Source organism: Dermochelys coriacea, chromosome 2 (assembly GCF_009764565.3).
Source record: "Dermochelys coriacea isolate rDerCor1 chromosome 2, rDerCor1.pri.v4, whole genome shotgun sequence".
Classification (NCBI taxonomy): Eukaryota; Metazoa; Chordata; order Testudines; family Dermochelyidae; genus Dermochelys; species Dermochelys coriacea.
Window position 1 is genome coordinate 46638952 of NC_050069.1, and position 27048 is coordinate 46665999.

At 43.5% G+C, this 27048-nt stretch overlaps 1 protein-coding gene across 10 annotated transcripts in view; it reads left to right on the plus strand.

The window, feature by feature from the left end:
* The window catches only part of C2H8orf88 (chromosome 2 C8orf88 homolog), an 83061-nt gene that overhangs the window by 4095 nt on the left and 51918 nt on the right, over nucleotides 1–27048 (plus strand). For 4 of the 10 annotated variants that reach the window (XM_038392598.2, XM_038392600.2, XM_038392595.2 and 1 more), the window contains 5 exons: nucleotides 676–774; nucleotides 6323–6399; nucleotides 15387–15471; nucleotides 17871–17977; nucleotides 18906–19424. In XM_038392598.2, the coding sequence (XP_038248526.1) occupies nucleotides 690–774; nucleotides 6323–6399; nucleotides 15387–15471; nucleotides 17871–17977; nucleotides 18906–18995 (444 nt within the window). In that variant the 5' untranslated portion in view covers nucleotides 676–689 and the 3' untranslated portion in view covers nucleotides 18996–19424. Of the gene's footprint in view, nucleotides 1–675; nucleotides 775–6322; nucleotides 6400–15386; nucleotides 15472–15540; nucleotides 15658–17870; nucleotides 17979–18812; nucleotides 19425–27048 lie in introns of those variants that run through there. The other 6 variants (XM_043507633.1, XM_043507631.1, XM_038392602.2 and 3 more) reach the window with 3 other exon arrangements.

Here is a 27048-nt window from a genome sequence, read left to right on the forward strand (position 1 = left end):
TAGTTATTGAGTATTGAACACAGAAAAAGGAGCTGTTTGCCTGATCTGTAATGTGATGTTTCATGTACAGCCCAAAATGGCAGTGATTGCCAGCTTAATCTAACAAATACTATGTTATGTATGTGCTTCAGCTTTTTGAATAAACAATCAAAATATTTTGAAATTAAGTCTGCTGAGTGGGCACATACACAAAAGTAGACTATAGGCAGTGAGTGGTAGAGTGGCACAGGATCTACCTTCAGCAAATGGTCAGTAACTCCTTCTTTGTACTCATCTTTTATTAGCCCCATCACTTCATGGAATCCATAACGTTAGGAAAAATCTTGGGCAAATCCTGGATCATACAAACATTTGAGTTATTCAGAAATAACTCATAGCTTGAATTGTCACTTACCAGTAAATACTTAAGCCCAAAGATAGCTGCTGTTTGAGGTAATTAAAAAGGCAATTCTAAGATTTATGACTAGAATGACTTTATGGAATACTCATTCTAAAACCAATTGACTAGATATTTGTTTTCCAATCCAGGAACTGTTTTCCCAAGCTGTTTGTATACTATGTTCTTCATTTTTGTGCATTACAATGCAGCTTGGTACAGTCAAGAAGCTGAGGTTATAATGTTGCACTCTTATCTGTAGCTGAATGCTTTATATGTATGTGATTCCTTTTTTAAAGTGTGGAGCCTCAAAATGTTAAAGACGATGGACACGAAAAAACTGATTGGTAAATCCCTTCAGCCAGCAAGACCTGCACGCCACCTGTCTTCACAGCATGGTGAGTAGCATGGTTAAAATCTGTTCATTTAACAAAAATTTACAGATCACCCAAAGGGAAATCTGAGGTTATGGGCTGAATGTCTTGAATACATTTCTATTTGAGGCTCATGGTTAAAAATTAGCTGTGGGGAACATAGAAACAGCAATACGGGGCCGAACATAAGAACGGCCATAGTGAGTCAGACCAAATGTCCGTTTAGCCCAGTATCCTTTCTTCCGATGATGGCCAATGCCAGGTGCTCCAGAGGGAATGAACAGAACAGGTAATCGTCAAGTGATCAGTTCCTTGTTGTCCATTCCCAGCTTTTGGCAACAGAGGCTAGAGACACAATGTCTGCCCATCCTGGGTAATAGCCATTGATGGACCTATTCTCCATGAATATATTTAGTTCTTTTTTGAACCCTGTTATAGTCTTGACCTTCGCAACATCCTCTGCCAAGGAGTTCCACATATTAACTATGCATTGTGTGGAAAAAATACTTCCCATTGTTTTTGTTTTTAAACCTGTTGCCTGTTAGTTTCATTTGGTGACCCCCCCCCAGTTCTTGTGTTATGAGAAGGAGTAAATAACCCACCCTTACTTACTTTCTCCACACCAGTCATGATTTTATAGACCTTAGTTGTCTCTTTTCCAAGCTGAAAAGTCCCAATCGTATTAATCTCTCTTCATACAGAAGCTGTTCCGTACTCCTAATCATTTTTGTTGCCCTTTTCTGAAACTTTCTCAAGTTCAATATATCTTTTTTTTTTTTTTTTTTGTGACCACATCTGCACGCAATATTCAGGATGTGGGCATACCATGGATTTATACAGAAGCAATATGGTATTTTCTGTCTTATTATCTATCCCTTTCTTAAAGTGTCCCAACATTCTGTTAGCTTTTTTGACTGCTGCTGAATATTGAGTGACTGTTTTTCAGAGAACTATCCACAATGACTCAAAGATCTCTCTCTTGAGTGGTAACATCTAATTTAGACCCCATCATTTTATATGTATAGTTGGGATTATGTTTTCCAATGTGCATTACTTTGCATTTATCAACATTGAATTTCATCTGCCATTTTGTTGTCCAGTCACCCACTTTTAGAGAGCCCTTTGTAACTCTTCATAGTCTGCCCTAGACTTAACTATATTGAGTAGTTTTGTATCATCTGCAAATTGTCACCTCACTGTCTACCCCTTTTTCCAGATCATTTATGAATATGTTGAACAGTACTGGTGTGGTACAGGCCCCTGGGGACACCACTATTTACCTCTCTCCATTCTGAAAACTGACTGTTTATTCCTACCCTTTGTTTCCTCTCTCTTAATCAGTTACCGATCCATGAGAGGACCTTCCCCTTTATCCCATGACAGCTTATTTTGCTGAAGAGCCTTTGGTGAGGGACCTTGTCAAAAGCTTTCTGAAAATTAAAGTACACTATATCCACTAGATCTCTCTTGTCCACGTGCTTGTTGACCGCCTCAAAGAATCCTAGTAGATTGGTGAGGCATGATTTCCCTTTACAAAAGCCAGGTTGACTCTTCCCCAACAAATTATGTTCATCTGTGTCTCTGACAATTTTATTCATGGATTCATAGATACTAAGGTCAGAAGGGACCATTATGATCATCTAGTCTCACCTCCTGCACAACGCAGGCCACAGAATCTCACCCACCCACTTCTATGAAAAACCTCACCTATGTCTGAGTTATTGAAGTCCTCAAATCGTGGTTTAAAGACTTCAAGGAGCAGAGAATCCTCCCTCAAGTGACCCGTGCCCCATGCTACAGAGGAAGGTGAAAAACCTCCAGGGCCTCTTCCAATCTGCCCTGTAGGAAAATTCCTTCCCGACCCCAAATATGGTGATCAGCTAAACCCTGAGCATATGGGCAAGATTCACCAGCCAGATACTACAGAAAATTCTTTCCTGGGTAACTCAGATCCCACCCATCTAATATCTCATCACAGGCCATTAGGCCTATTTACCATGAATATTTAAAGATCAATTAATTATCAAAATCATGTTATCCCATCATACTATCTCCTCCATAAACTTATCGAGTTTAATCTTAAAGCCAGATAGATCTTTTGCCCCCACTGCTTTCCTTGGAAGGCTATTCCAAAACTTCACTCCTCTGATGGTTAGAAACCTTCATCTAATTTCAAGTCTAAATTTCCCAATGACCAGTTTATATCCATTTGTTCTTGTGTCCACATTGGTACTGAGCTTAAATAATTCCTCTCTCTCTCCGGTATTTATCCCTCTGATATATTTATAGAGAGCAATCATATCTCCCCTCAACCTTCTTTTAGTTAGGCTAAACAAGCCAAGCTCCTTGAGCCTCCTTTCATAAGACAAGTTTTCCATTCCTCGGATCATCCTAGTAGCCCTTCTCTGTACCTGTTCCAGTTTGAATTCATCCTTCTTAAACATGGGAGACAAGAACTACACACAGTATTCCAGGTGAGATCGTCTTAAAGCTCGAATGAGATCCTAAAACACATAGCAAATCCAGATGAAAACATCAAACCATAGTTTGGACCAGGCTTGTTAAAAGGTTTGCAAAGTTTTGTGAACTTGGCCTGAACTCTGTTTGTAATAAAAACCCAAATCTAGATGAATTTTTCTTGGATGTGGCCTCTGTATATACTTATTTTTGGGATGCACCTATGGATGAGACAGAGTTTTGGAACTTTCTACAAAGCAGTGCCTGTTTGGGGGCTGCCTGATGAAAGTACTGGCCATTCATAGCCAAGTTTAATTAAGAGACAAGCAGCCCCCAACTGCTTCAGTTTCTCCTTCATTGCTGCTAATTTCAGATGCAGGAACCTCTCATGTTTTGGTGACTCTTGCTAAACTGTTGTCTGTAATTTAGTTCTTTAGTAGTAATTTAATCTGCATGGTTACTGTTCCAGACTGAGGTGAGCACAGCATCAGATGTTTTCTTTTCTGAACCCCAGGGGGGCTGCATTTTAAGAAGTCTGTCTCTTGTCCCTTTCTTCTGTACTCAACGATTCATGTGACTTGAAGGCCAAGCTAATGGCTGATGCTTGGAATACTGATTTCATTGCCTTAGCTCGCCCCAGCCCCAACACACACCTTGGAAAACTAGTTGAGAAGACTTGGAGATCTTTCTGCCTAAATTCTGTCTCAGCACAAGTTGCTGTGGCTTAAACTGTGTGTGTGTGTGTGTGTGTGTGTGAGTGAACTGACTTCATTTACACAAGTGTAAATACCTGTGTGGACACACTTAAATAGTGTTAAATAGTCTATCAATTTAGCTGAAATTAGTAGTAAGATTATAAACCAGGTTTTAAATTGATCAAGATTGTCCACACAAGGTTTGCAGTGGTTTAACTAAAAGCAGTTTAAAAATGCACTTGTAACACAGGCAAGGCTCTGAGGGTCTGCTCTTCGGATCCAGATGAGGCTAGAGGTCTTGGATCTGGTCAGGTCTCTAACAGGCCCTGGTTAGCACCTGTTCCTACATCCCCATCCCAGTTTTATTTCCTCCCTAAAATAGTATCTGAATTGCACTTTAACCAGACTGTTGATCTCATGCCTTTCATCCCAAAAAACATTCACAGTGCCCCATACTCTGTCAAAAGAGCTTTAAGTTCCTATTCAGATAGGACTAAGGCATTTAGGAATCTCCTCCTAGTGTTTCTCATCATTTTTATATCGGGGACTGGCTTGCTGCCTTCCTAAACTGTGTCAGGGAAATTTCAGGGACTGGCCATTGAGAAACACTGTTTAAACAATCTGTGGTTCATGGGGATTAATGTGAGAGGAATTTGTTTTGACACAATGTCTGTCTAAATGGATTAGGTTATGTTCTGTAACTTGTTACACTTCAGCTACTAAGGTTCAATCTGCTAGGACTAAAGCGGCATATATGGCTTGCCTTCACAACTTCTCTGTGTTGGAAATCTGTTAAGATATGAGTTTTATCCTGGCTCGTACTCAGTATTGCTCTCCTAGGCTGGCATCAGAGGCTAATGCTTGCTTTTGGAGGGCAGTTCAACAGTCTGTCTAATTAGAACTCCTCACCCCACCATTTTGGGATTTGCACAACTAGCTAATCTCTCACACTGAGAATAGGCAGAGGGTACCTTAAGGAAGGTTTACGCTTCTTCTCTAAGTTTTATCACTGCATACTTAACCCTACTCACCTGCCATAATCCCTTCCCTGGACTTCTACTCCAAAGCATTGGATTCTGAGATTTGGTGGAAGGAATTGAGTTGGATCAGGAGGGGAAATGGGGGGGGGGGGACATGGACTTTTCAGGGGTTCTGAAGCTCTGCATTGCCAGGGTGTGAATCTGCAGTTGCCCATTATGGTAAGTAACCTTTTCTTTATGGTCATTTGGAATTTCTCATTTAAAATTTTGTTTTTACTTCCAACAAGCAGTGTGGTAGAACAATAAAGACCTTGTCTACGGTTGTGGCGGCATGTAGTACTATATATGTGGAGCTACAGGCTCCACTGAAAGGCTCTGGAAGGGGGAGGCAGCGGGGAAAAGCTCCAGCAGTGGGGAGGTAGCAGGACACTACACATCTAAAAATAGTAGTGTAGATGTGAGAGTTACTGCTTGGGTATATAGAGAGCCATGTAGGGTATATACACTAGGGTTCAGGTGTGTAGGGCATTCTACTCACCTGAACAGTGCCTCTCCATCTACTCGGCTTTTAGACTGTTTGCTGGGAGTGCAGTATCTTTACTCTTCACACTGTCACAAGTATAGACCCACACAAATTAATCCAGAGCTGCTGTTGTAAAAATTCCACAAATAATTGTGACCTGCTTAGTGGCTAGATCATCATCTGTCCTTGTCTACTGATGATGGTACTGTTTAAGGGGAGGAGGCAGGGACTGTGTGTTCACACAAAGCCCTGTCATCCTCTTAAAGGCCTGGACCCCACTCTTAGAGAAGGGACAAGTAAAAGATTATTTTCCTGTAAAGAATTATTCTGCTGCTTTCTCAGAGTCCAATTTCTACTGTGGAATAGAGTTTAATTTAATTTCTCTTTTGAAAAACTCAGTGTCCAACTACAGTATTTCTCATTCTTTGCAATCGTAACTGAAAAATGTCAGTTTGTCACAAACACTTTGAAAATTGATATAACTGTAGATAGCATAAAGAAATAGCAATTTTTAAATTGCATTTTAGTGGGAAATGTTTTGCATTTGTGATGTGAGAATGAGAACACAATATTATCACTAAGCATTTGTAAAAGCTGAGGGGAGGGACTGCCGAAATTGCCAAGTATTACAGCTGTTGCAGGGATTGAGAAATAAATGCAGCAGTGCTATTGTGGACAGCAGCCAAATAACAGCATATCTTAGAATCCATAGTGTTACGCTGTTAAGATCCTGCAAGTAATGGGACAGAGTCCCACAGTGCAGCATAATCAAAGCATTCAAGTAGTAATTGGTAAACTATTTGTTCATTTCTTCATTATTATCCTGAGATGGTGTTTAAAGTCCTGATGACAAATGTCTCAAGATATGTTCTGAATGGACTTTTTGTTTTTGCTTATTCTTACTCTTGTTCCAACAGCCTCAACAATTACTTTCAACTTCCAAGCTGAATTTCCATGCAGCACTCAAGTATGTTTACATAGCGGAGTTAGCTGGGTAAGCATTTTAAATGAATAGAATCAAGTCACCAATGAAAGATATTGAATGGCTAAATCTATAAATGAACGTCATGAAAGTACCATAAATTGTCACTGAATCCATTTGTTAATTAATGAAATAGATACTTTTACTAATGAGAGACGTTCTAGAATTGCACACTAAGCAGTTCAGTCCTGGAGATGCTCATGTTTAGTTTGAGGTAGAAAAATTCTTCCCTAAGACATGGAAGGTGCCTCTCCATAAATGACAATGTAGACTTGCAGATCTGGCTTCTCTGCAAACCTCTGTGTGTGTAGATAGCCAGTCATTTGCTCATTTTTTTCTACCCATTTTATCATGTTTGTTATACTTACAAAGTGGTGGCAATAATTGTTATATATATTCCCTTTAATGCAAAAATATGTTCAACACATTTGAGGCAGCAGACTATGGTATTTATTGGGTAATTGTGTTCTGAGCTCATTCTGAAGGCCAGATTAGAAAGATCAGCAAAATGTGCTTGTTCTTTGTACTCTTAACCTCTATTTTGTTTTGACTCTGCATCTGCTTTTTCAATACTAATTCACACTGACTGCCCACTCAATCAGTGACCGTGAACCCAATATCACGAAACTTGTACTAAAATAGACGTAAAAACACACATTTTAACAATACAGCACTGTTTTTTTTTTTTTTTTAAAACTCACTGTTACTGTCTGTGTCTGTTGGAATGTATCCTGTCCAGTCTTATTTGGTGCCTACCATTGGTGTCTTGAATGACCCAGAAAAATTTCAGTAATAAATCACAGGTTTCAGAGTAGCAGCCGTGTTAGTCTGTATTCGCAAAAAGAAAAGGAGTACTTGTGGCACCTTAGAGACTAACAAATTTATTAGAGCATAAGCTTTCGTGAGCTACAGCTCACTTCATCGGATGCAATAAATCAGTGACTTCTTCAAGAATCTCAAGTATCTGGGGCACCACTTCTTTTGCCTTCCATAGACTAGGTCAGTCTCTACTTTCAGCCTCCCCTCTCCCCCCTCAAAAATAACATGTTGACAAGCATCTGTGGACTATTCATTTGTAATGCAGTAGCACCTAGAGGCCAATAATAAAGGTTTGAGGCCCACTTTGTCAGGTGTTCTACACAAAAAATGAAAAGACCTAAAAGTCTCGCCCTAAAAGATCGTGCAAGTCAGACTGACTCCTTGTTCTAGTGCACTTCCTGGGGAATGACTTGAAAGAATCTTGCATAGATCTAAAGACTACTTCGTCTTTCAGTCCATCCCTATGGCACAAATGGAAGGTAACCCTTATTTGGACAGCTGCTGTTGAATCCTGTCTTACCTGAGCAACTTTATACTAGCAGTTGATCTATCGGAGCCTTCATTTCTGCACATACATTCCAATTTGCTTCTCTAATTACCATATTTTTTTACAGTGAAGTGTATCTGGCTTCCAGACACACAGTTGACTAGCTTGTACCCATAAGCATGTTTTGAAAATTTGACACTTTTTTTTTTTACACATCCGAATTGTCCATGGAGATAGATTCTTTGGGTTTTACGCTCCCTTTTAGAGTTGAGGAGTGTATCCAAAATTAGATGTAGAGGGAAGTAAATTCAAAGAACTTGACAGTCCAAGACTTTTATTCACAGCAGTTGAGTGTATAGTTATTACAAGATATGTTGGTCAAACCAGTCTTTCTCTTCAAACCTTGGAGGGAATTTAGAATCTGGTACTTCATCTCTACGTGGTCGGATTCAAGTTAAAAAATAGTGTGATTGTGCCCAGTGTGATGGGGTGTTTGCCCCACACTGGCATGCAAGGGGTTACTAGAGCCTTAGGGAGACTGCTTTAGAAGCAGCCAATAGGAGAGCAGCTGCGAGGAGCAGCCATTCAGGGCCCAGCAGGCCCATATAAAAAGAGCCACAGGGCAGCACAGAGTCAGTTCTCCCTGGAGCTCAAGGAGGGGGGACTGGGTGCCTTGCAGGTGGAAGGAAGCTAGCACCCTGGACATAGCAATGCTGGGCAGGAACAGGGGAGCAAGAGTGAGCTCCTGGCTGGCTGCTAGGTCTGGCATGCTGAGGCCCTGAGATAAGGGCTAAGAAGGTGCTGGGGCCATGGGGAAGTGGCCCAGGGAAATGTACTGAGGATTTGGAGGGGACTCTGCACATGTCTACCGTCTACAGGTTCCTTGGTCGGGACCAGGAGTAGTGGGTGGGCCCGAGTCTCCTCTTTCCCCTCTCCACTTGCCACTGGGGAAGTGGCAGGACAATTGACTGCGGTTGCCCCTGGGGAAGGTGGCTGGGCAGTTGACTTGCAGGGCCCCTGGAAGGGGGGAGCACAGATCATGACACAGCCACAGGTCTGTGTCATGAAGAGAATGCTGCATTCCTTGGAGTGACATGGGTCCAAGAGCAGATGTGACGGCAGTTGAGGCACCAGTAGGAGAAGGCATACTGACCTGTGGAGCTAATTCCCAAGACAACCAGCAGGATGCACCAGTGTGGTGAGCGGAATCCCGTCACACCCAGTCTTTATATGCTGGCTAAGTAAACAAACGTACATATTTGGAAATCAAAATTCAGGTATAGTTCTGAAGTAAAAATATGGATATCAGGTTCATAGTTCACTGCTTCATTACAGTCATCTTAATACAAGGTGACGTGCATAAAGGCGGTTGGCAATAGTCAAGCAGTCTTTTCTGAGCCACACTAGCAACATCAGATGAGTGCCCAGTAATCACACTGTTGTATTCATCTAGGCATTTCATATATACAGGATTTTAATCTACAAAGGACACTGTTTCATTTGTTACTGTGCTCCTGCATGTCATAGTAATGACAGCAGCAGTATGATACCAATTAGAAATGTGCAGTGCTAGTTTAGCTCATGTTGCTCCTGACTAGACGATCTGGATGTGTACAGGTATTTATTCTGAGGAGTATCTTGGGTTTTTTGAGTGGTCATGGAATACAGTATGGGACAGGGGCACATGCTTCTGCTGTGGCCAATGTAAACTTCTTCCAAAATATGGCTTCTAAATTAGAAGAGCCTTGCATTTTTCTATTGCCTTGTCCGGAAAAAGGTTTACTAGCTTACTTCAAAAGGTAGACTGACAGAAGGAAAAGATTTGTCCTAGAATTCTGGTCCTAAAAACTCATTTGTGTGTGCAGCCAAGAATTCAGAGCTACTCTTATCACATTTCAAATCTCTTCTCTAAAGACGTGGCTGAAAACACTACACCCTCTACAGTCTGTGCCTCGTGCCTCAAGAAGGCACAGTTGAATGAGCTCAGAGTTCTAAAGCTGTCTTTTGCTGCCTTAGAAGAGAAATCTAGTGCTTCTTAGTACTTCTGCCTAGTTTTAGAAGGTTCATTTGTGTAGCTGTGCCTGTTTTAATCTGCTGTATTAGAAGTCTGTGTTCTTACCTAGTGCTTCAACCAAAAATGGCTTTTTAATGTACTGTCCTCAGCCACGCTGGTGAGGATCATTCACATAATTGCTGTTATCTGAAGATACTTGTTAGAAAAGATTAGTGACCATCTCACCTTTTTTGCCCCTCTGAGTTTGAAGATTGTACAAATAAAAATTAGAAAAATAAACAAGGTTGATTGTAAACACTACAATATCTTCACCTGTTTTGAAATAAATGGATAATTAAACACTAAAAGAGCCTACATTCTGTTTTCTGATTTGAGGAATCAACTGCTTTAGAATGTTCAGCCTTAATCATATGTAGGGATATGGGCCATGATGTATGGGTCCATCACAATGTATAGGTTTTGGACAAGCAAGAAACTTCTTCTCTTGCACACTCTATTCTAGTCTTGTTGGCAGTGTTAGAGACAAACTATGATCTCCCGGAACTTTCTGTCAATCTAGATGTTTGGCTACAGCCAAGGACCACATAGTGTGGCTTATGGAGCAGGTGCCAGAGTAGCCTCTGCACTCATGGAACGTGGGTTGGCTGTGTCCTGTCCCATCCTCTTGCTTAACATAGTGTAGTAAGAAGGCTTCTCCCAGTTATAATGCCTACCGACAGTCCTAAGGATCATAAAGGTGTATGGATGCTCTGATCTTACCCCCTCTGTTCTTACTACTTTTCACTACATTTGCGTCATAGGAGCTTCTATGTCACGGAATGATTCTCTAAACAAGGAGGCCTTTCAGGAGCTACTTACGCTGCCTTTAGGGCTAGAATCTAGTGTGTAGCTCAATCACGATATACTGCAATATCTGGGCCCTCAACACTCTTTTTATAGGAGGAATCCTGTAGCGTAGATCCATAAGTCTGCAAAAGCTACCCATTCTGCAGCTTGTCTATAGTGATAGTGAATTACAGCCACTGTCTCTGGAATGATTCCCTTTGAAGTACACACCAACTGTTAAGTTAGAATTGGAATATTATAACTGAGATTTCAGAAACTTTAACTGTGCATTAGGAACTTTTGTGGCAGAACGATGTTCCACATGTGGTCTAGATAATACTTAATGCTGCCCTGAGTGCAGGGGACTGGACTAGATGATCTCTCAAGGTCCCTTCCAGTCCTATGATTTTATATGCATTCATGCACAGTTTGTGAAATCATCACTTTGAGGCTCTATTTTTCACTATAGAAGACAGATGCATCCCTATTTACACTTAAACTTTAGGAAGAATGTAATAAACTTGGAAAGCAGGAATAGCTTGTTAGCATTTTTTCTATTAGAGGAAAACTGCAATGCAACAAGTTAAACAAGTCATCTTGGTACTCCAAAGTATGCAAAAGAAGTATTGGGGCCTCAGTCAGGTCCTCCCTGATTTTTTCCAAAGTAACTACTCTGGAATCAGGAATATCCCTGAATCATATTGCTTGATGGTATTAATACTAACTCTTCAAAGAGAAGCTCTGAGGAATAACTCCCCCACTACCTGTAGTTTGAACTCCTAATCCTCTCAGCTGGTGAAGTTTAGTGATAAAATCAGCACTCCTGCCCATGATGGCAAAGATAATCATTGCTTCCTTTAAAGACCATCTGCCAGACTGCTTAGTAAATGAACTCTAGCCAGTTATGAAAAAATGTACTGTCAACCTTGCCAGTTTCTAACCTTGCACTTCTTGGCAAGGACATCAAAAAGTGATAATATTAAGCTTCAAGAGTATTTATCCTATTCCAATACAGTGTCCCTTACATTTGGGTTTCAGGTTGGTGCTGATGTCCCAAACTTCTGGTTTATGGGCAGGAATCAAATCCAAGTTGGCACTACTAGGTATCTTTGGACTTTGATAATGTTGGCTACTTGGTAGGGTGACATTGACATTGCAGAAGTGATGAATCCAGTGCAGTGCTGCTCCAGGTTTTTGTTGGACATGTCTGACCCAGAACTGTGATGGCCAGGTCCCTGCTTTTTGTTTAATCTCCGCACCTCTTCCCCCTTGCGCCCAAGCTTATTTCCTGGGGAGTTCAAGTTTCGATGCTCTCATCTTCCCTTTTAAATATTTTGAAGGAGCCTTCAGATATCAAAGATGAGAGAGACAGTGAAACATCATGGCCTTGTGCTACCAATATGCAGTTTAAACTACTCTCTGATCTTTCATTAATTCAGTCTCTGTGATCACTAAGATGCCTCAATGACTGGGAGGAATCTTCAGAAGGATAAAAAGCCGGTGGGTCAAATTCCTGCCAGAAAAGGTATAAGTTATATGAATATGAAGGGGTGGGGGGAAGACAGAAAAACAGGCTAATACTGAGCCACATACTAGGAGGCATGAAACTGTAGGGTTCTGCTGAACTTATTGAATGCAGACAGGTTCAGTACAAGGAAGGTGGCTTCCATTTCCAGCTGACCAGGAAAGAGGACCCACTTGTCTTAATCTAGCTGCTCTGAACTACTCTAGTCATCTTCAGGCTAGGCTACTGCAACTCTGTAGCAGAGTCAGACCATCGCCATAATAAGGCAGAGGACTGTACAGGTAGCAGCAGTGCGCCTTCTAAAGTAAAGGCGGATGCAAAACAAAAGTAATGACTGTTCTTTGCAAACTCCACTCACAATGAAGCAAAAGGCCCTCAGCCAAATTGCAAAGCCACTGCAGGGCTGGGGGGGGAGGGGCGGGGGCTGAGATCCAGTAACTTATTGGAGGTTGGGGTAGTCTCCTACACACATGCATTCCAAGGATGTTGCAGCTAGAGATGCCCAGGTTTAGACTAAGTTCTGGGGTTGGTATTCTGGTTACAGAGATCCTTGCTAGGAGGGAAGATTTAAGTCCATGTCTCAGCAGTTTAGATTTAAACATAAGGCTTTCCATCCTCCCCGTTGGCGGGGGGGGGGGGGGACCCTTTCCTTCCATCCCACAGAAATAACACTGCTTAGCTGCCCTCCTGAAAAATGTTGCTAATTGTGGTTCTTACCTGAAAAGTAATTCTAAAATGGCACGAGTGGGTTCCATCTTTGTGTTTAAAAGATTGCTGTCTCAAATGTGCTCAGTTTCCAAGGATACGTTTCTTCTAACTTCCAGTTCTGTAAATTCCAGTGTGGGAGCAGAATAAAGCTGGTTTATGTTATTGTTAGGGCCCTACCAAATTCACGGCCATGAAAAACACATCATGGACTGTAAAAAGAAAAGGAGTACTTGTGGCACCTTAGAGACTAACAAATTTATTTGAGCATAAGCTTTCGTGAGCTACAGCTCATGATGTCTCCCCGTGAAATCTGGTCTTTTGTCTACTTTTACCCTATACTATACAGATTTAACGGGGGGAGACCAGTGTTTCTCAAATTGGGGGTCCTGACCCAAAAGGGAGTTGCAGAGGGGTTGCAAAGTAATTGGGGGAGTGGTGTCACAGTATTGCCACCCTTACTTCTGCGCTGCGTTCAAAGCTGGGCAGCCAGAGAATGGCGACTGTTGGCTGGCTCTGAAGGCAGTGTCCCGTCAGCAGCCATGCAGAAGTAAGGACGGCAATACCATACCATGCCGTCCTTACTTCTGTGCTGCTGCTGGCAGCTCTGCCTTCACAGCTGGGCTTCCGGCCAGCAGCCACCACTCTCTGGCTAACCAGCCTTGAAGGCAGTGCCACCGCCATCAGTAGCACAGAAGTAAGGGTAGCAGTACCACAACCTACCACCTACAATTACTTTGCAAACCCACCCACAACTCCTTTTTGGGTCAGGACAATTACAACACTGAAATTTCAGATTTAAATGGCTGAAATTGTGACGATTGATTTATTTTTTTAAAATCTGACATGCCAAAATGGACTGTGAATTTGGTAGGTTACTGTGTATGTTCACTAATGCTAGTAGTAAAAGTTCTACAGGCTCTTGAGGCTAGTCTACTTCATAGCTGTACTTCTCCAGCAATGCAGGTCCTGCTCAGCTCCTGCTTATGGCTATGCTATAGCTTCAACTACTGGCAGCAATGGTGGAGCTGTGCCAGTTGTGAATTATAGGCCAGAGTAGACACTGCCTCCATTTCATCTGTGCAACCCTGTCTTTCAAACTGTGTGTATAGTATCTTCATGAAACCTGCATAGGTGTCACTGTCTGAAACTGAGTTAAAAAAATGATTAGAAGAAGCCAGTTTTCTTTTAAATGTGCTGGCAGGGCTGTCCCTAGACATTTTGGTGCCCTACGCAGTCCCGCTGTGTGTGTTGGGGAGGGGCTGACTCCAGGCCTTCATGGGGGGGCATGGGGGAAACTGCCCTCCTAGCACGAGCCAGTGGAGCGATGTGGGTTGGGGCCGGCTTGCTCCACTTCCTGCTGCCTGGTGAGTGCAGGGCAGGCCCAATCCCACACTCACGGGGCTTCAGCAGGAAGTAGAGTGACCAGGCCCCAGCCCGCTCCACTTGGCTCCCAGTCTTGGGACTTGGTGGGCAGGGGGAAACCGCCCCCCAGTACTCACTGGCGGCGCAGCTGGGAGCTGGCAGAGTGGAGCGGACTGGGGCAGGGTCACTCCACTTCCTGCTGCCCCATGAGTGCAGGGTGCGCCTGACCCCTGCTGCAGTCCCCCAGGTCATTGCTCAGGGGAAGGGATGGAGTGGGGGCGGGGCTGGGGTGGACCAGGGGCGGTAAGAGGCAGAGCAAGGGTGGGGGCATCTTTCCATGGCTCAGCCAGCCATGGGATTGGGCTGACTGCTGGAGCAGCATGCAGCTGCGTAGTGCACTAGGAAATCTGGGGCAATTTGGTGCCCTAAATTTCCTGGTGCCCTATGCAGCTGCATACTTTGCGTATGGGTAAGGACATCCCTGTGTCTTGGCTGTGAAGAACTAGGATAGTGCCGACAGACCCCACTCGGTAGCGGGTGGGATTGAACCTGGGGCCTCTGGAGCTTAGTACATGATCCTCTACAGCATGAGCTAAAATCCAGCTGACTCCTAGCTTAGGCTGTAGAGCAGAGTCATTTCATCTCTCTCTCTGGTCTCAGTGCCACTAGAAGGGACAGAACACCACACCCAGGAGGTGTGTGGGTTACATACTTCCCCTAGCTGAGGAAATGCCTCCTGAGCTTCAGAGACTTCCCAGTAGAAATCCCGGACGAGCCCCCACTTGTAATGCCGACAGACCCCAGTCATCAGGCGGGATTGAACTTGGGGCCTCTGGAGCTTAGTACATGAGCCTCTACCGCTGTAGAGCGGACTCATTTTTTTTCTCTCTGTCTCTGTCTCTGCCACTAGATGGGACAGAGTGCTACACCCAGGAGGTGTGTGGGTTACACTAGCAGGGAGTGTATCCTAGAGGGAAGAACCCATCTCCCCCAAAATCTACCTTACTGACAAGGGAACAAATTCCAGAACTGGACAGTGCTGTGGATTGTCCATGACTTTCATAACCGTAAAAGCAAACTTGATTATTGTATCAAAACTAATCACTGCAGATTTACTTGAAACAATACAACTTTGCTTTTTTTTTTTTTTTTGCTGATCATTTCAGTTTGTCAGAAGAAAATTCCAGGATCTGATGAAGCATTTTTGGAAACGCTTATGAAACTTGAATAAAATGCATGTTCTTCTTTCCTTGTTTTAGTGGTATGAGGCTACTGGAATGCAGGCCTTAAATCAAACTGTGATCCCTAGTCCGCTAGAGTGGCGGGAGTCTGAAACCAAGAAAGGTAAGCTTTGCTTTACTCTTGGGGGAATTCTGCACCACTGCCCATGAACAGAATTTATGTCCCCTGCAGATTTCTTTGCGTCCCTGCAGAAAAATGACTTTGATGGGGAAGCAAAGGGAAGCCACGAGCGGTCATACGACCTTCTCCAGCTGTATGTTTTGGGTGCCCAGGGCAGCTGACAGAGAGGTAAATCACTATGGGGCAGGGGGTGGGACTAGGGAAGACTCAGCTGTTGGCTCCTACCCTGCGCCAGGTGGGCTCGGGAGGACGGCATCCCCTGCACGGCATCTGGGGCTGGGTCAGACCCAGCTGCAGGAAGCTCTGCAAACTCTCCCCCTCCATGCTTCCTTTGCCCATCACTCCTCAGCTGCAGGGGGAGGGATCCCTGTACCAGGAGCTGCTGCCACATCTGCCCAACCCCCGTGCATCCAGACTCCCTCATACCCAGACCCTCCTGCCGAGCCTTAGCGCGCGCGCGCGCGCGCACACACACACACACACACACTCAGAACACCCCGCCCCCGATGAGCCTCACATCTCCTGCACCACCCCGATGAGCCACCCAGATCCCCACCCCACTAAGCTCCAACCACCTTCACCTGGACCCCTCTGCAGAGTCCCATTATCATTGCACCCAGAAGCCCCTAACAAGCCCCTCTGCATCCAGATCTCCTCTGCACCCAGATTCCCCACTGAGTCGCCTGCACCCAGATTGCCCCCCACAGAACTCTCTCAACCCACACCTGAATCCCCCCCACACTAAGCCCCTCCACACTTGGATCGTACCTTGCTGAACCTGCCTGTCCACACCTGGTGCACCTGGCATGGATTGGCAGGGCCCTGGGGTACTATTGGGGCAGGCCCAGTCCTTAGGCTGTGTCAGGTTTGGGAGCAGCCTCACCGCTGAGTCTGTGTCCCGGGGGGAATTGCACAATGATCTCCTCCTACTTTTATTCAGCCGGTAGCCTGTGCTTCCCAATGCTATGCTAGAGCCTCCACATTTATTTGACAAAATTTGCAGAATTTTAAAATGTTGCGCACAGAATTTTTAACTTTTTGGTGCAGAATGCCCTCAGGAATATTTGTTTATATGTAGATCAATGTTTGAATTACCTGCTTCCAAGGTAAAAAGGAAAATATGAACTCTGAAAAGGTATATATGCTTGTTCCAGATATCAGTCATTGTTTAGAGGTGATGCTTTCCTCCCATATGTGGATTGGGCTATGTGAAGGAGCCAGGCTTTTGAAACCTTGCTACTCTGATGTAGAAGTAGTACAGTAAACTTAAAACTCTCGTAGTGTCATCTGACTGTGCCATAACTACAGGAAAATTCCGTTGGGAGGCTTGTTTGGATTTAAAGGCTTGTATGGTATAGCTAGATTCATATAGCTGAATTGGTGCCATAGCTGACTAGCACAGATGTGGTAAGTTTGCACCAGTGAGGCTACATTAGTGTAGCCATAACAGTACAAAACAAAATCCCAGTTAGACAAGCCCCAAGCATAGCTATCAATATTTGCGCAGCTGCATGCATTACACTCATGTGAACTAGCTCATTACACTTATGCATTTGCAAGGTTGAATGTAAGTTCATCTCTTAAATTCATGCTGGTTTAAGGCATCAGCTTGGTTGCCCTGGTGAATGTAGTCCTCAGTTTAACTGCAGGGCAGGCTTACTACACATACTGCCCTGAGAGCATGTCTTAACACTGATTTGGAGGAATTTCCCTTAGCATTAACAGGTAGATCAGTCTCCATGGCTAGTTCTGGGTGTCTCTGCACAGTATGCTAGTTAGTGCAAATTATGGGAGGGGAGTTTGTGGTGTAAGATCTGGAACTGAGATCCACCAAATTCATTTCGTATAGGAACCCTGAAACATCCATTTTTAGCACTAACTTCAATCTCTCCTGAGCGGTATTGGATTAAAACTGGTGATCTATACATGAAATACTCGGTAGTTCACTAGTAATGACCTGAAGCAGCTAGTCCTTCGAAACCCGCTCTTTTAAGAGTAGGTGTATATTGCACATGCACACAAAGTGCACCCTTTTCACACATAAAACTCTTAGAAAAGTCAGAGAAGGAGTACTTGTGGCACCTTAGAGACTAACAAACTTATTTGAGCATAAGCTTTCGTGAGCTACAGCCAAGTGATGCATCTGATGAAGTGAGCTGTAGCTCACAAAAGCTTATGCTCAAATAAATTTGTTAGTCTCTAAGGTGCCACAAGTACTCCTTTTCTTTTTGTGGATACAGGCTAACATGGCTGCTACTCTGAAACCTTAAAGTCAAGCACTCAAAAATTGGGAAATGCCAGCATTTAAGCTGCTTTGCAAACATCACTGTTTAACAAATAACTTTATAGTAATCTGTTTGTGTATAATCCTGTGTTTGCAGAAAGAATTAAATACAGCAGAGATTTCCTCTTAAAGCTTTCAAGTGTTTCACTCTCTCAAAAGAAGCCGGAATTTCTTCCTGATCATCCTGTTGTACTTGAAAAACCAGTAAGTGTGTTCTTGCCATTTAAACCAAGCAATGAAAAGCAATCTTGCAGGTTGCCAACTGTCCGCGTTGATTGAGCAAAGTTTAACTTTTAAAAAATCTGTTTGCAGAGATACATGATACAGTTATAACATTATTACTGTAGCACCTTGAGTCCCCAGTTTGATTGGCATTTTATCATGACGGAATAACTATGGTGCTCCATAGTGCTTCCATCTGTCAGTTCCTTTTGTGGCCTCTTAACAGTGGCTGAGGTCTTAATCTCGTTGAAATTTACTGTGCTTGGCTTCTTAGCCATGTTGCTTCAGCTTTCCTTCTTAATAGCTATAGACTGTATCTTCAGTTTGGTGTGGTATACTAATCTCTTCTTGCTCTTGGCAACTTAAAAAAAAAAAAAGTCAATCTTAAACTTGCATGACCCAGGTTTGATCTAAAAGTGTTGCGATTTGGGGATTTCTCAGCTCCCAAATTCTCATATATTTTTCTGTAGTCATTATTTACTCATACTGAATATTTCTCTCTCTCTCTCTCCATTTTTGGTCTGGAAAGGAAAGCAAACTTTCCTTTTTAAACGTTTTCCCCATATACAAACAATGAATTGGTCATGTTTTTGCGAGAATGAGTCCAGGGTTTAAGAACCCAAACTTTTTCTTGATATCCTCAGATACCTTGTCAAACACTACCTTAAACTGGTATAAATGGTATTCAAGTAGAAAGTCTTGTACAAATTAGGATAGATCATTTTTGTCAAGGTATCCAGCACCTTTAAATAATTATAGTAATAGTAATAATACCTAGCTCTGACATAGCCTTAATATACCACCTTGTTGGATGTAGAACAAGTATGCATTCCATTTGCATTAAATCCATGAATTAACACTGGCTCGGCTCGGCTCTGCTCTGATGGTCAGTATTCCTGCATAAATTCAGCTCATTCTGTGCCTGTTGGGGAAGAAGTGGATGGTGAGCAGGACATCAGAGAGTACCCCCTGGACACCAGGAGTTGGGGAAACTCTCTAGATGCCAAATGCTACGGTAGAGGAGGAATGGATTTTTCACATCCTCCCTAGAGAATGCTGTGGCCATTCTAGTTAAGAAACCATTCAGTACTACAATGGGGTATTTTTGAAGAACCTGGAGATGCATCTGAACTACAAGAGAAATCAAGTACCAATCATCTTCCAGTCAGCAAAGAACACGCAACAATTTCTGCATACTGTCAAGACACAGACTGATAAACTCTGGGATCCAAGCTCTTAATGCTGGCTTCTTGAAGTTTTTTGTGATATTTGGTGGTGGAGGCTTCTATAGCTGGGGCAAGACTTCTCTGGGCACAGTTCAACATCACTTGATTGCATAGTTCTGGATTTGCCTCTAAGAAAACCTATCTGCAATGCTGTACTGAGAGCTTTCAGTTTTGTGAGAACATAAATTAAAGTTGTAGAAGAAGTCCTGTGTATGCCTCTTCTGTCCTAGAAAAGACTGGTTTACTTCTAGGAGCTTTCTCTATGTGGAGACAGCCTAGCACCAACTAACGCTGCCTTTTTGATGTAAAAGCGAGATAAGGTGCAACCAGACACATTTGGCTGTGAGCCTTCACCTGGAAGCACATTCTAATCTTGCTGCTCTCTGTGGGATGTTGTGTTAGTGAACTGAGTTTTGCCCATATCACTCCAGAATCAGGGCTTTTCTGTCTAGAAGCCTAGGATTCCTCTTTCTGCTAATGTGTCTACAGAACAAAGCTTGTGAAGCTTGCTTGTAATCAGGGGTGAAAATTCTGTCAAGTTGCTTGGCATGAGTTTCCGGGCACTGTACAGCAGGCTGTGTTCTGCAAGAATATTTTCCATCCATTTACAAGCAAACTGCTTGTCTTTCTCTTGTAATAGAGTATATAACACCCTCACCCCCGCAAAAAAAGTATATTTGGCAGCTATTTTGGGTTTTTTTGATCTATTTAAGGTAGACCAGTTTCTCATCAATACCTGGGTTTTTGCAGGATTTGAAGCATTAAAGCCCTGTCTTACGAGCATTGTAATCCTTACAGACTGATGGGAGGGTCCTCCCTCTTCTTGTGAACTCACATCTTTCACATGGACGCTTTCTGGTGGTGGTGACTGCTGCTGTTTACCATAGTGACAATTTAAACAAAATTCCTCAGAGATATGGAAATATCTTTGAATTTCTTGAAAGGTTATAGAACTCTTTTTTATTTTACTTGGTTCACATGCCTATCTCCAGGAGATTCACTTGGAATTTTTCTTCTGAAATCAGTGCTCAGTGGCCTGGGCTTTGTATCCAAGAAAACCAACGTCTAAATGACTACCTGCATTTCATTTAGCTACAACCTAGTAGACTGCAACGTCACTGCTTATCTAATCAGAAGGAATGCCTGCTTCTGCAGCCAATATCTGGTCGTCTTCTGGTCAGGAGACTTGTAGACCACCAGTGAGTTCCATGTACTTTTTGTCTTGAAGACAAGTTTAAGGCTTCTTTTGTTGGTATTGGCCAGTACCCAGGGCAGGGGAGTCCAACAATCCAGTACCCTAGTTTATTTCTGAATGGTTTCTCTTAAGTTTCTATCATGGGCACTTACTCCATGGGTGCTTTGGGGCTCAAGCACCCATGGAATAAAAATAGAGGGTGCTCAGCACCCACAATCCACAGCTGTTTGGCAGGCTCCGGGCTGGCCACTGATCTGCTGTGTGGCAGCTGGTGGGAGGCACTCGAGGGAGGGTGGAGAGCAGCAGGCGGGGGGCTTTGTGAGAGGGGGCAGAGGAGCAGGAAAGGTGGAGTGAGGGCAGGGCCTCGGGGGAAGGGGTGGAGTGGGGGTGGAGCACCTGTTGGAAAAAATAAGTCAGGGCTTGTGGTTTCTATATTTTTGTTATTCCTCTAGTTTAAAAACAAGACTTATGCACCTTGAAAAAGTAAACATTGATCCCTTTCAACTGCAACTGGTTTGTTTTTTCCATTGATAGTTTTGTGACGCTACTTAACTGTAGACTGATCCCTGGAACTTTCTAGTCTACGAGTAGAGATTTCTCTCAGAATATCTTTCAGGAGGAGACTATTTACCTATAGCCATTTTTGGTCAACGTATATTTAGGTGTGATGCATCACTTACTCACATCCCTTCAGTCGTTGGTTCTAAATCTCTTTAAACTACACACACAATGGGGAAATGCATTTCCAGCTTCTTACTGGAAAAGAATTGAACATCAGTGGCACTATGTCTTTACTTCAAGATAGTGTGCAGTACCTTCTATTGGAGCAAGCTGCTCAGACTTGAACATGGAAGACTCCTTTTGGGAGCCTGGTTTCAAGAGTCGTGGTCTACTACAGCTATCTGTCTTTGGAGTAGAATTCTAACTATTTTCAGCCACCCTTAACTAGTGGAGTTTGCTCAAAGATTTTGTCCATTTTGGACAGAACAAAGTTCTATGCCTGCAAAGGCATCTTTTAAAGTTAGCAGGTATAAATTATTGCAAAAACTGCTTCAAATTTAACTGTAGTATTTTCTGCTGAGTAAATTAACTTAAATTTCTTCAAATGGTCACTGATTACCAGATTTACATTATTTTTCTAAGCAATCTTATTTCCAAAAATGAAACAAGCTTTGTGTGCCTATCTGTTTCAACACTCCAAAGTTTAGTGTCTTGCTGAAAAATTCTGCTAATACACGGTGTCAGGAGAGCTATACAAAACAATACCTGTCCAAATTGCTGACATACCTAAAGATGATGATCCTTTAAGGAGCTCTGTATGAACCATGTACTCCAGCAAGAAGCTCTATTGAAGTCTGTGGGATCTGCGGGTACAGAGCTCCTCGCATCATCGGGGCCTAAGTTTAGCTGTGGAACAATGCGCAATAGTGCAAACAATGGAGATGGAAGATCAACTTTATTTAGGTTTGCATGTGCTGAACACATCTTAAAGGCCTTTAGTATTGTTTGTAATTTAAAGTAGTCAGAGTAATTCTTCCTTTTCATTAGAAATAAGAGTACTTATTTGTACTAAGAAAAGGAGTACTTGTGGCACCTTAAAGACTAACAAATTTATTAGAGCATAAGCTTTCGTGAGCTACAGCTCACTTCATCGGATGCATTTGGTGGAAAAAACAGAGGAGAGATTTATATACACACACACAGAGAACATGAAACAATGGGTTTATCATACACACTGTAAGGAGAGTGATCACTTAAGATAAGCCATCACCAACAGCAGGGGGGGGAAGGAGGAAAACCTTTCATGGTGACAAGCAGGTAGGCTAATTCCAGCAGTTAACAAGAATATCAGAGGAACAGTGGGGGGTGGGGTGGGAGGGAGAAATACCATGGGGAAATAGTTTTACTTTGTGTAATGACTCATCCATTCCCAGTCTCTATTCAAGCCTAAGTTAATTGTATCCAGTTTGCAAATTAATTCCAATTCAGCAGTCTCTCGTTGGAGTCTGTTTTTGAAGCTTTTTTGTTGAAGTATAGCCACTCTTAGGTCTGTGATCGAGTGACCAGAGAGATTGAAGTGTTCTCCAACTGGTTTTTGAATGTTATAATTCTTGACGTCTGATTTGTGTCCATTCATTCTTTTACGTAGAGACTGTCCAGTTTGGCCAATGTACATGGCAGAGGGGCATTGCTGGCACATGATGGCATATATCACATTGGTAGATGCGCAGGTGAACGAGCCTTTGATAGTGTGGCTGATGTGATTAGGCCCTATGATGGTATCCCCTGAATAGATATGTGGACAGAGTTGGCAACGGGCTTTGTTGCAAGGATAGGTTCCTGGGTTAGTGGTTCTGTTGTGTGGTGTGTGGTTGCTGGTGAGTATTTGCTTCAGATTGGGGGGCTGTCTGTAAGCAAGGACTGGTCTGTCTCCCAAGATCTGAGAGAGCGATGGCTCGTCCTTCAGGATAGGTTGTAGATCCTTGATGATGCGTTGGAGGGGTTTTAGTTGGGGGCTGAAGGTGATGGCTAGTGGCGTTCTGTTGTTTTCTTTGTTGGGCCTGTCCTGTAGTAGGTGACTTCTGGGTACTCTTCTGGCTCTGTCAATCTGTTTCTTCACTTCAGCAGGTGGGTACTGTAGTTGTAGGAATGCATGATAGAGATCTTGTAGGTGTTTGTCTCTGTCTGAGGGGTTGGAGCAAATGCGGTTATATCGTAGCGCTTGGCTGTAGACAATGGATCGAGTGGTATGATCTGGATGAAAGCTAGAGGCATGTAGGTAGGAATAGCGGTCAGTAGGTTTCCGATATAGGGTGGTGTTAATGTGACCATCGCTTATTAGCACCGTAGTGTCCAGGAAGTGGATCTCTTGTGTGGACTGGTCCAGGCTGAGGTTGATGGTGGGATGGAAATTGTTGAAATCATGGTGGAATTCCTCAAGAGCTTCTTTTCCATGGGTCCAGATGATGAAGATGTCATCAATGTAGCGCAAGTAGAGTAGGGGCATTAGGGAACGAGAGCTGAGGAAGCGTTGTTCTAAGTCAGCCATAAAAATGTTGGCATACTGTGGGGCCATGCGGGTACCCATCGCAGTGCCGCTGATTTGAAGGTATACATTGTCACCAAATGTGAAATAGTTATGGGTCAGGACAAAGTCACAAAGTTCTGCCACCAGGTTAGCCGTGACAGTATCGGGGATACTGTTCCTGACGGCTTGTAGTCCATCTTTGTGTGGAATGTTGGTGTAGAGGGCTTCTACATCCATAGTGGCTAGGATGGTGTTTTTAGGAAGATCACCAATGGACTGTAGTTTCCTCAGGAAATCGGTGGTGTCTCGAAGATAGCTGGGAGTGCTGGTAACGAAGGGCCTGAGGAGGGAGTCTACATAGCCAGACAATCCTGCTGTCAGGGTGCCAATGCCTGAGATGATGGGGCGTCCAGGATTTCCAGGTTTATGGATCTTGGGTAGCAGATAGAATACCCCAGGTCCTGGCTCCAGGGGTGTGTCTGTGCGGATTTGTTCTTGTGCTTTTTCAGGGAGTTTCTTGAGCAAATGTTGTAGTTTCTTTTGGTAACTCTCAGTGGGATCAGAGGGTAATGGCTTGTAGAAAGTGGTGTTGGAGAGCTGCCTAGTAGCCTCTTGTTCATACTCTGACCTATTCATGATGACGACAGCACCTCCTTTGTCAGCCTTTTTGATTATGATGTCAGAGTTGTTTCTGAGGCTGTGGATGGCACTGTGTTCTGCATGGCTGAGGTTATGGGGTAAGCGATGCTGCTTTTCCACAATTTCAGCTCGTGCACGTCGGCGGAAGCAGTCTATGTAGAAATCCAGGCTGCTGTTTCGACCTTCAGGAGGAGTCCACCTAGGCAGCTCTCCAACACCACTTTCTACAAGCCATTACCCTCTGATCCCACTGAGAGTTACCAAAAGAAACTACAACATTTGCTCAAGAAACTCCCTGAAAAAGCACAAGAACAAATCCGCACAGACACACCCCTGGAGCCAGGACCTGGGGTATTCTATCTGCTACCCAAGATCCATAAACCTGGAAATCCTGGACGCCCCATCATCTCAGGCATTGGCACCCTGACAGCAGGATTGTCTGGCTATGTAGACTCCCTCCTCAGGCCCTTCGTTACCAGCACTCCCAGCTATCTTCGAGACACCACCGATTTCCTGAGGAAACTACAGTCCATTGGTGATCTTCCTAAAAACACCATCCTAGCCACTATGGATGTAGAAGCCCTCTACACCAACATTCCACACAAAGATGGACTACAAGCCGTCAGGAACAGTATCCCCGATACTGTCACGGCTAACCTGGTGGCAGAACTTTGTGACTTTGTCCTGACCCATAACTATTTCACATTTGGTGACAATGTATACCTTCAAATCAGCGGCACTGCGATGGGTACCCGCATGGCCCCACAGTATGCCAACATTTTTATGGCTGACTTAGAACAACGCTTCCTCAGCTCTCGTTCCCTAATGCCCCTACTCTACTTGCGCTACATTGATGACATCTTCATCATCTGGACCCATGGAAAAGAAGCTCTTGAGGAATTCCACCATGATTTCAACAATTTCCATCCCACCATCAACCTCAGCCTGGACCAGTCCACACAAGAGATCCACTTCCTGGACACTACGGTGCTAATAAGCGATGGTCACATTAACACCACCCTATATCGGAAACCTACTGACCGCTATTCCTACCTACATGCCTCTAGCTTTCATCCAGATCATACCACTCGATCCATTGTCTACAGCCAAGCGCTACGATATAACCGCATTTGCTCCAACCCCTCAGACAGAGACAAACACCTACAAGATCTCTATCATGCATTCCTACAACTACAGTACCCACCTGCTGAAGTGAAGAAACAGATTGACAGAGCCAGAAGAGTACCCAGAAGTCACCTACTACAGGACAGGCCCAACAAAGAAAACAACAGAACGCCACTAGCCATCACCTTCAGCCCCCAACTAAAACCCCTCCAACGCATCATCAAGGATCTACAACCTATCCTGAAGGACGAGCCATCGCTCTCTCAGATCTTGGGAGACAGACCAGTCCTTGCTTACAGACAGCCCCCCAATCTGAAGCAAATACTCACCAGCAACCACACACCACACAACAGAACCACTAACCCAGGAACCTATCCTTGCAACAAAGCCCGTTGCCAACTCTGTCCACATATCTATTCAGGGGATACCATCATAGGGCCTAATCACATCAGCCACACTATCAAAGGCTCGTTCACCTGCGCATCTACCAATGTGATATATGCCATCATGTGCCAGCAATGCCCCTCTGCCATGTACATTGGCCAAACTGGACAGTCTCTACGTAAAAGAATGAATGGACACAAATCAGACGTCAAGAATTATAACATTCAAAAACCAGTTGGAGAACACTTCAATCTCTCTGGTCACTCGATCACAGACCTAAGAGTGGCTATACTTCAACAAAAAAGCTTCAAAAACAGACTCCAACGAGAGACTGCTGAATTGGAATTAATTTGCAAACTGGATACAATTAACTTAGGCTTGAATAGAGACTGGGAATGGATGAGTCATTACACAAAGTAAAACTATTTCCCCATGGTATTTCTCCCTCCCACCCCACCCCCCACTGTTCCTCTGATATTCTTGTTAACTGCTGGAATTAGCCTACCTGCTTGTCACCATGAAAGGTTTTCCTCCTTCCCCCCCCTGCTGTTGGTGATGGCTTATCTTAAGTGATCACTCTCCTTACAGTGTGTATGATAAACCCATTGTTTCATGTTCTCTGTGTGTGTGTATATAAATCTCTCCTCTGTTTTTTCCACCAAATGCATCCGATGAAGTGAGCTGTAGCTCACGAAAGCTTATGCTCTAATAAATTTGTTAGTCTTTAAGGTGCCACAAGTACTCCTTTTCTTTTTGCGAATACAGACTAACACGGCTGCTACTCTGAAACTTATTTGTACTATTTGTATTGGGGCATGGTTGACTTGAGGGAGGCTTCTCTGCTCCTTGAAGTCTTTGAACCATGATTTAAGGACTTCAATAGCTCAGACATGGGTGAGGTTTTTCATAGGAGTGGGTGGGTGAGATTCTGTGGCCTGCGCTGTGCAGGAGGTCGGACTAGATGATCAGAATGGTCCCTTCTGACCTTAGTATCTATGAATCTACTTAAATCTTAAAAGGGACTCCTGCAAAGTGATAGAAACCTTTACCTACTGCTTTCTCAGGTATGTTAATTGTATAGATCCACTACAATTCTTGTATGGGCAAGTACTAGTTTTAACGTACTGATGAAAAGCTGTTAGGGTGTTCTGATTCTGTTCCACTTTAGTAACAGGGAAATTACTGACCCTTATTAGTGGAGATATAAGCCTAAACTCAAGGGCATCTTTTGTCAATGATAGCAGCTGTCTCAAGTGTAAATGCTTATAGCGTGTGACTGAAGATTTTTGCTCTACTTCAACAGGAGGTTTTATGAAACAATGCAAGAGTAGGTGGTGATGTATATACCAGACTTCTAGTGGTGATGTCATGACTTCACACACTTGCCAGATGTGCTACAGATATTCTTTCTTCCTTCTGCAAAGTCCATTTCAGTAAGATTCTACTTCACAAGCTG